The 10,074-nt window shown below is 30.8% G+C and overlaps 1 protein-coding gene across 1 annotated transcript; it reads left to right on the top strand.

Annotated features, from left to right (window-relative positions):
- LOC126737633 (uncharacterized protein K02A2.6-like) lies at positions 1-891 on the top strand. Its single transcript, XM_050442610.1, has one exon. The coding sequence runs from the start codon at positions 1-3 to the stop codon at positions 889-891; it is 891 nt and encodes a 296-aa protein (XP_050298567.1).
- Positions 892-10,074: the final 9,183 nt, after the last annotated feature.

Genomic DNA, 10,074 nt, shown 5'->3' with positions numbered 1-10,074 from the left:
ATGCATGGAATGTCCAATATTAACTCTGCTTCAACAATTCAGGCCCTTAGAAGAGTTTTTGCCACTTTTGGTTTACCTGTTACTTTGGTGTCAGATAATGGCAGACAGTTGGTGTTGGATGATTTTAAAACTTTCCTATCAAAAAATAATATTAAGCATTTAACGAGTCCTCCTTACTCCCCGGCTTCTAATGATGCAGCCGAAAATGCAGTTAGAACAGTTAAATCAGCTCTTAAAAAAGCTTTAGTCTCGAATTCCATTGAAAATGTTAGTTTAACTTTATGTAGGTTCCTCTTAGATTATAGGGTTACTCCTCATTGCACAACTGGGGTGAGTCCTGTTGTTTTAATGTTTGGTAGGGATTTAAGAACTAGACTGTCTAGTCTTTTACCAGCTTCAGAAAAATCAATTTCTAAGAGTAATTTGGATATACAAAAAGTGGGTAAAAGAGTAGAACAGGCCCAGAATAGGCAAATTGAAAATAGTAAACCTAGTAAAAAAATTAATTTTGAGATAAATGAACCTGTTTTGGTCAAGAATTATAAAATCGTTGATAAACCTACTTTCATTAAAGGGGTAATTAGCAAAAAGTTGGGTAAAAGAACTTACTTAGTTAGAATACCAGACTTGGATAGGAATTGGAAAAGACACTGTAACCAAGTTAAAAAATATACCTTATCTTCGAGTTTATTACCTAAAATTCCCATTAGTTCAGATTTTGGAGTTTCACCTTCAAGTCCTTCTTTAGAGTTAGATAATTATAATGAAAATCCGGAAAATTTTGTAAATAATTCTGTAAATATAGATAGTAGTATAGAGTTAGAGGGTAATTTAGCTGTAGAAGAAACCGAAGGTAGTTTTGAAGAAACAAAAAAGGTTTCCATCGGTTAGAAATAATATTGAACAATCAGTTAGGCCAAAAAGGGTTATAAAACCAATTGGTAAATTGGGAATTCAATAAAATACTAATTTTATAATGTAATAGTGTATAATAATTATGCTCTATTTGAGAGAATGAAAAAAAAATTTTTTTTCTTTTAAGGGCGAAGGTATTGTAGTATTGAGAATCATTTAAATTTACCTTTAGCCTTTAGTTTGTTTACTGAAATTGTGAGTTAGGTTTGGCAACAAGGCGGAAGTGCATCCCCACTTAATCATAAGACAGTGAAAGTTATCCGGTAGCAAGAAACATGTATCATTCCTTCTCTGATGAAGTAGAGACATACAAGAATATAAGTAGATTTTAAATCCACAAAATTCTAGTCTTTAATTTAACCATCCAGTAATTAAGAAATCAAAATTTAGTGTTAACAAACACCATAATTACAAAACATAATGCTGAAATGAATCATGCTACTTCCATAAAATAATCAATAGCTTGACAATAGTTAAAAAAATTGAGAAAATGCTAATCCTACTAAAATTATAAGCTCAATAATTAATCTGAATTACATAATAAGACTGACAAAAAAATCTTCATTCCAGAATCGACCCGCATAACCTGGCAGTACAGTAAAAACGTAAAAACCTTTCGTCTGCTTAACGCTGCTTTCCTCCATCGCAGAGTTTTTGCTGAACTTTGTGACATCATAAACTCTATATAGACGTGAAATATGACATTAAAAATTACTGCAATCCCCTGATGTCGGTGGCCCGGCTAAGTTCTGTCGCATTTGCCCGGTCGATCCGGTTAAAACTCGTCTGGGCCACAACGAGACTTTTCCATGGACAGGAAGTGGGTTCATCCATGCGAGCAACGGCACTTATCCACTTAGAGATACTCTCTCTCGGTTTGTGCTTCTCCCTGTGCTGCTACTGCAGTTTAAAATCGCGGTTGGAGGTAAATGTTACCGCAGAGGGTGTTGTATTAATGTATCCGACCAACGTGGGGGGATGGAGAGGATGTATTAAATAATTTTAGTTAGAAAAAGGTTCAGTCAGTTGTTTAATAAACATATGTTAGGGTTTCTCTACACTAATTTGGGCTGTTAATAAGTATTGAACCTGTAAGCAATATTTACTTAGAACATTAAATGGCTTATATATCAACAAATATAATAATGTTAATATAACTTATTGATGTTAGATTTTGCAATAAAAATGAAAAGTAAAAATAGATATATGTTATTTTAGGGGCAAAAAAACATTTTTAAGGTAAAAAAAATTATTAAGTCAATTCAGTGTTTTTTTGAACTGTTTGGGTAGTAAAAACTTGTGCCGTTTGTGCCGCACTATGGAAAAAAGGCGATTTAGGCCGATCTTTTCACAAGTAAATACCGATATTGTCATAACATTATATTAAGGGACAACCATCGTCTTAAACGTAGAATAATAAAAACTTTTAACTTTGGCATCATTGCATCAGAGATGTTGCAAGCAAACAAACGGCCCATAGTTCCACGACAATGCTAATTTAAGCCTTTCAAGGTTTTAAGAACATTTATTTATAATAGAAAATATTATGTTTCTTACAACAGATTTAAATAGGAAATAAACTCTTTTTAAAAAAAATAACATTTTATAATTTTATGTTATAATAATTATCAATATTATATATAAGGTGTTATAAGAAAACTTTATAGATAAACTGTACCTATGGAATCCTTGTACACGAAAATTTCCTATGAATATGGGTATAACGCCATTGTTTTTAAGAACGAGCACTTTCGCTAAAGAAATGCAAGTAAAGTTCTACGTACGTCCAGAATAATGAAACGTATATATTGAATAGTTTGATAATGAGGGACCATCCTGAAATATCGACTTCCTCAATATTTTTTAAACGAGTCTTAAGGGTTAGCTTACTTCAATTTAAACAAATGAATATAATTTCATTCACAGTGTTCAAAGCAATTTTCAGATTAACTATTAGTTTGAGTTTTAATTTACAAAAAAAGACTGTGACTAAAGCAAGTGCAGTGAATACGTGAATGATGTCCATGATGAAGTAAAGGACCAATTCAGACGAAACATTTCGAGAAATGTTCGATTAGCAACATACTTTGAAATTAATCGATTGATATAATGCTGACTGTTCCTCGACAAGCAGAACGTTAGAAAAGTTATGACAGCTATTCTGGAAATCCTAAAGAGTACTAAAGGCGATTGATCAACTTTCGATTCTCGGACAAGTACTCCGAAAAGCTTGAATCAAAATTCTAAAAGCAACGAGATCTACTTCACAAAATACATGTTTCCCTATCAAAATGTGCAGAAATTGATAAGGTCGAATTTGACAAGACTACTTTTGTTTTCAACGAAGTATAGGCAGATGAATAGACTGAAACTAGTCGAGAAATAAAAGCCGATTTTAAAATGCGGAAACGTGTTAAATGAAACTTCACTTCAGAGCGACCAAAAATACTCGAAGCTCTGGGTGTAATGTGCAGTTCTACCAGTCACAGTAGTTTGAAGCGAATGGTCATAATCAAAAGCATATCTCCGAATTATACCGGAGAAGACCGACTTGTTAACGCAGCGTTACTCAATATTCAGCGTGATATTTCAGTGACTAGTAAACAAATACTGGATAGTTTTGCGAAAAAAAATTACTTTGTAAATGTAGCTCAATTGTTTTTACTAACTATACATTTTCAGTGATTATTGCTTGACGATAGGTTTATTCAGATGATTGAATTAAACTGTGGCTCATGAATTGACGTAGATGTATATCTTGGTTTTAAAGTACACTTAAGCCATAAGACATTTATGTTTCTGTGACGAAGCCCATGAATTATTTATCAGAATAACTGGTTTGTACTGAAAATTATGCATTGCAATAAAAAGAATATGTAGTTTTATTATACTTTACAGCATCATACAAAACTATGACTATGATAGAACTTTGCTTTAGTTTTTGATTCTCCTTTTTCACCTCATCTGGTTCTAGGTACGTTGCAATAAACTAAATTGATTTAACCCCGATAAAAAATTACACGTCAGTATACAGAAAAAAAATATTTAATAAAAACCACTATACTTTTGAGTAAACCGAAAAAAAATACGATGTAGAGAATATTTTGACAGTTTTTTAAAATGGGCAACACATAGTACTTTTCTCTGTGTTACTGTAAATATAAAAGCTAGGGTAAGACATGAGCAGTCCAAAATGCGAATTTTAGCCATTTAAGTTATGCATGTGGCATTCAGTTATGATAGTGCGCTGGTAAATTTTAACAATAAATGAAATTAGATATGTACATTTTATAAAAGGGAATAGCCATGCTACATGAAGAAATCTGTTTATTGAATAAAATTGCAAAATAAAAAGGGGTATTCTAATAGTATTTCAGCAAAAATATAAAAAAAATATTTCAAGGCATTTTTTACATTTAATTCTATTTAACACTATATTTTAATTAGAATTATTTTATATTTATGAATTTATTATTGCGTGTACATTATATCTATTTATGGTAAAAAAATTAGAATGATATCCATTGAAGTTATGCATTTTTTTGTTTTTTGGGGGGAATAGAGTAAATTCTAGAAGATTGTTACTACTTATAATATTGTAAAACTAAATGGTATAAGAAGTTTTTTTTGGATTATATATATATGGTTCTTATTTTTTTAAACAAATTAAAAAAACTGGTAGAATCCAAGAACAGATAATAAAAAAATATATTCTCTAATAAATTTGTTTGCTATATCTAGGGCTTTTAGAATAGATAAAGTTATGATCTGTTATATAAAATAAAAATTACGGATTTATTAAAATGAAAACAATTAAAAAATTAGCTAAAAAAGTAAATATTAGCATAAAATAATGCAGTACATTTCAAAATGATGATCCTACCCATTTAGGTTATGCATATGCAGTAATAGTAATTTTAACAATGAAGGTAAATTATATCGATCCTCGTGCTGATTGGATTTTTTTTTAATTAAAAGCATTACTTTAAACTTATATGCTGGTAAATATTCTATAAAAAAATAATTATTTGCTAGATTTAAGAGTTCTGTTAACTAAGAAAAAATTTTTTGTTGACATTTAATTTAGTAGTTTAAAGAAAATTAGTAGATATATAATGTTACATCTATGCACAACAACCCCTAATACAAAAAACAAAGATTTTCACCCTTTTAATCAGATAAGGGTTGACCGCGATAAAAATGCAAAATGAGAAAAGAACACAAAGAGGGTCAAAAAGTTACGGTTATGACAAGCGACACACGTCATTCCCATGATGATGGAAACAGATAGTTAAATGAGTTACAGCTTTTTGATTGCTTTTGCAAAGAAAGGGATCACGTGAGTCAATTTGATGGAAATCACTGTGGTTCGCGTGACAGACTGGTGCGAGCTGAGTAGAAATGTAAAAAAGGCCCATTAAATCATAATTTACCTAAGGACAGTGCGGTTAGTATGGTGAGTTTAATTGCTTTTCAGTGTCTTGCCTATATGGCCTAGTTTAGATTTAATAAAGAAAATCAATTACATTTTGTTAACGTCATGTTGTTTTAATAAAATCTATTGGTCAATTACCATCGTTCCAGGAAAAATCCCGCCTCTAATAGTCCCCTACCATAAACTGCCATTTAAAATTATATTACCCTCATAAAAAATCTAATATAAATCTGCCTCGTAGGACATTATATTATATTTTTTCGTGCTTAAGCCGTTATCGTCTCCGAATCGATGGGCCGGTGTCGTGATTGTCGACCAGGGGGCGTGGAAGTCGGTCATCAGTCATAAAACTGCGGTCACGCGGCTCTTCCAGGAAACTGGATACAGGGTGAACCTAAAACCTGGAATTATTAATTAATTATAAATTAATAGTTTTAGAAATATATATTTTTTTAATTGTAGCCAGACTTGAATAGATCCAGAAAAAAAGGAAAATGTTCCTGGTTTTTAAGAATTCATGTTTTAACGTAAAATGAAAATCCTACAGTCTCTTTCTATTTATTTATTAAACATCATTCAGTTTTTATAATTGCCGTCATATTTTGGACAAATTGATGTTCATCATCAGGGGGTAAAAAGTTTAAAATTGGGATAAGTCATATACACCAGGGTATGAGTCCATCTCAAATAGCTCTTTTATTTATTATAATTTTTTTTATAATTATTTGTAATTTTATTTATTTATATTCTATTATTTACAAGGATGAATGATGGATATCGCTGTGTCGGATATAAAAAAAACTAAATGATGTTTAATAAATAAGTGGAGGTAGACTGTATTTTTATTTTATTTTAATCTACGACTCCACTGCAAGTATGAACTATTTCATCACCATTCATGTTTTATTTATTTTCTTTAAATGATAAATTTTACATTGATTGCGAATTGTTTGATAAGCTTTACATTATTTTTATATAGTATGTTTTTTTAATGTGAAAGTATACTTCTTTAGTTAATGAATTTTGTAACTTTACTTAACGACTTAAATTATATTAATTTTATTTGGCAAAAAAGAATAATTTAATAAAATAATCTATATAATACCTATTATGTGAAGTCATTTATTGCTTGTAACCAGTATCAATGGGCATTTTTTATAAAAATAACAGTAAACTAAAAAATATTTAACTTATACTTATTATTAATAATATTATTATCCTTATCACTATCATATCCATTTAAGTTATGCATATCTAGCAATATTTTCAATTATATAATCAGATAGATTTAATCAAATATAGGTTTGAAATAGCCTAAAAATGGAATACTCTATAACGGTATGAAAGTGATGGAGTGAGCAACCCCTTGGGCTGTATGTACCCTAATCGCTAAATTTTAAATGCCTCTTTTATGATACCTCAAATTAAAGGTCCTTTTGAGTAATATTTATTAAGGCATATAAAAAATATAAAACAGGCTCAAAGAAAATGTTTGATATTTAATGCTTATTGCCTTAAATGAACATTACCTATTTTATTTTATTCAATTTTAAGAGAACATCATTTAAAAGAAGGTCGATTTTTTTTTAAAATTAATTCGATATCTGACATTATTTATACTTTATTAAAAGTTCAATAGTTATGTTTTGATCTGAAAATCATTGGGTCTTTAGCACTGCTGCCTTAGATAACACTGATGTTATATACAGCAGCAAACAAAAGAAGGGTTCAGCGTCGAGTAATTGATAAAGCAACAGAATTATAGGTACTTACTAGGAAATCTTGCTATGAATCTTATAAAAGCTTTATGCTAAATTAAATTATTTTCATCGGTACATAATGCAAATACTTCAAGAATTGTGTAAAGATGACTCAGATTGAAGACTTCAATTTTGCAAGGAAATTAAAGGAAGGACACAGTACTCAGAAAAAATAAATGTATGAGCGGGAATATTGTACGGGGGTAATATTATGATTGGGCGTTTATTTATTAAAGGTAACTTAAATAGCGAAATATACTTGTTAATATTCGACATCATTTATCGTCTTATAATCGGTAGAACCAATAGAAGATCAATTAGGTACTTATGGAAATAGGAACCTACACAAAGATCTAATACATTTTTAAAAAGATATAGCGTCACCTTACTATGTTCTTCTTGTGAGACAATATTTAAACATACATTTTCAAATTAGTGAATTGGAAGATAAGGTCCAATAGAATGGCCGTCAAGATTACCAGATATGAAACTCCTCGATTTTTTTTGCCTAGGGTTACTGTCCTGTTTTAAACACAACCAGATGATGGCCAGCCACGGTTGGGTCATAAACATTTCAAAAGTTCAGAACTGTATTAACAATTTTGCTCATCAGTTTATGTGCACCATGATTATCACTATATACTGAAAAACATTATAATCCTAAAATGCAGTAATAGCAGATAGGCTCTGTTAAAATTGTCGATTTTCATTAATTATTTAATCCGTAATTATTTAGCGTTTTTTTTTTAGTAAATTCAATTTAAATACAGGGTGATTTTCAACCTATGCGCATAAACTTGGGAAATGGTAAATGAAGATCAATAATGAGTAATAATGAGAAAAAAATTTAGTAAAATATTTTTGGTTTCCGAAATAAAGTTAAACAAATGTCAACAGAACGTGTATCAGACGAACTTATTTTGTTTATTAATAACTGATAGTAAACAAGTCATAATGTTTGGAATTTGTTGTTTGGAATCTTTAGCAGTACTTAGTTTGTTGGTGGCTGTGATCGTTTTCGATCGTTATTTCACACGAACAAAATAAAAGCGTCAAATTTAATGGCGCACATTTTTACAAACGAAGAACTTGTCGACATGGTTTTGGTTTACGAAGAAACGCATCAGAATGCAGTGGCAGCAGCTGATCTGTATGCCCAAAGATTTCCCTGAAGATATCACCCGAAACGTGGGCTTTCTTACGTGATATTCAGCGCGGTAGACAAACTGGCAATTTGCGGCCGCGGCCTGGACAAGATGGAGGAGCTATTAGACCTACGCCCTTTCTAAATCTGGAGGAGGATATTTTAGAAGTTATCGAAGAACAACCTGGAATTAGCACTAGGACAATTGCAGCGCGATTTAGAATATCGCAATCTACAAGTTGGCAAATTTTAAGGCACGAGTTTCATGTGCAGAGGGTACAAGCCCTACTTCCAAGAGATTTGCCGCTTCGAGTACACTTTTGTGAGTGGTTGTTACATCACCAGCAGTTAAGCCCAAACTTTACCATGAACATTTTAGTTACGGATAAGACAAATTTTACGCGCAATGGAATTTTCAACTTTCATAACACTCTTTACTGGGATTTGGAAAATCCACATATTACACGGAGAAAATACTTTCAACAACGTTTTTCTGTAAATGTATGGGCTGGAATTCTGAACGGGATGCTCATCGGACCTCTGGAAAATCGTTTGACTGGTGCTCGGTATTTAGAATTTTTGCGCAACAATTTACCAGTGCTCCTTGAAAATGTGAATCTCAACGTTAGGCAGAACATGTGGTTTCTTCATGATGGTGCTCCACCACATTTTTCACGATCAGTGCGACAACATTTAGATCGTGTGTTTCCCGCACGATGGATAGGCCGTGATGGTCCAGTTGGGTGGCCCCCTCGCTCGCCTGACCTTAATCCATTAGACTTTTATTTGTGGGGTCATATGAAAACAATGGTGTATGTAAACGAAGTTGATACATGTACGTCTTCATGGATTCGACGAGCTCAAGTTTGTATCGAAAATAATGGAAACAACTTTGAACAGTTGCTTTAAATTAGTTTAAATTGAACACGTTAAAAAATACATGTTTTTTCTTTAAAAAACTATGGATAGCTCCAAAACTAAAAATATTTTGCTACACTTTTTTTTCATTATTACTCATCAGCTATCATTTCCCAAGTTTATGCGCATAAGTTGAAAATCACCCTGTATGTATTAAAATCAGAAAGTAAAAAAAACATTCCCATTTTTTTAATAAGAGGTTAAGAGTAACTAGATGAAATAATTTTTTTTATTGTATATGATATAAATTCTGCGATTTAAAGTCCAACATATAGACTTGACAAAGGCTTTTAACAGCGTATATGTACTGAATTGAATGGCTTAATTAGTAACCTTGTGAATAGATCTTATGAATAATTAATTATTTTGATTTGGAATGTAAAAAAGTCGGCGGACGATGAATTAGTTTCAAAATAAGTAAGTCTGAATAATTAATTGTGTTCTTGCTATTCGATTAAAACTTGCATTTTTATTGAATTAATTTTTATATTTATATAATATGTAAATTCTGACTTCGCGTGAAACCAAAAATCTGTGATTATATCAAACAAAGTAGCTCGAGGAAGATATTTACTTCAGAAAAAAGAAGAATAGCTTTCATAAAGTTGAGGGTCTATCTATTCCAAAACAGTAAAATGGCAAGCATGTTAAGCACCTTATTAATTAAAATAGAATTTTACAAAAATCTTAATACAAGTTTTTTTTTATCCTATATTAATATTTAAAAAATACTACTTAAAAAGACATTTAATTTAATATATCTCAAATGACGTAGTGTCAATTAAGACATAAAAGTTGTAAAGCATGAAGCCAAAAAGGCTTTCTTACCCTATAACTTAAATATAGTAAAAATATAAAAAAAAAATATTTTCTACCTAAACCACCCTGTTAATATTCAAAGA

The sequence above is a fragment of the Anthonomus grandis genome, chromosome 6, assembly GCF_022605725.1.
Source record: "Anthonomus grandis grandis chromosome 6, icAntGran1.3, whole genome shotgun sequence".
In the NCBI taxonomy this organism is placed as follows: Eukaryota; Metazoa; Arthropoda; class Insecta; order Coleoptera; family Curculionidae; genus Anthonomus; species Anthonomus grandis.
Note: the sequence above shows the minus strand (reverse complement) of the source record. Positions and strands in the feature narration are given on the sequence as shown.

Coding starts and splice junctions, on each gene's coding strand:
- LOC126737633 (XM_050442610.1), top strand. CDS start 1: ATGCATGGAATGTCCAATATTAACTCTGCTTCAACAATTCAGGCCCTT.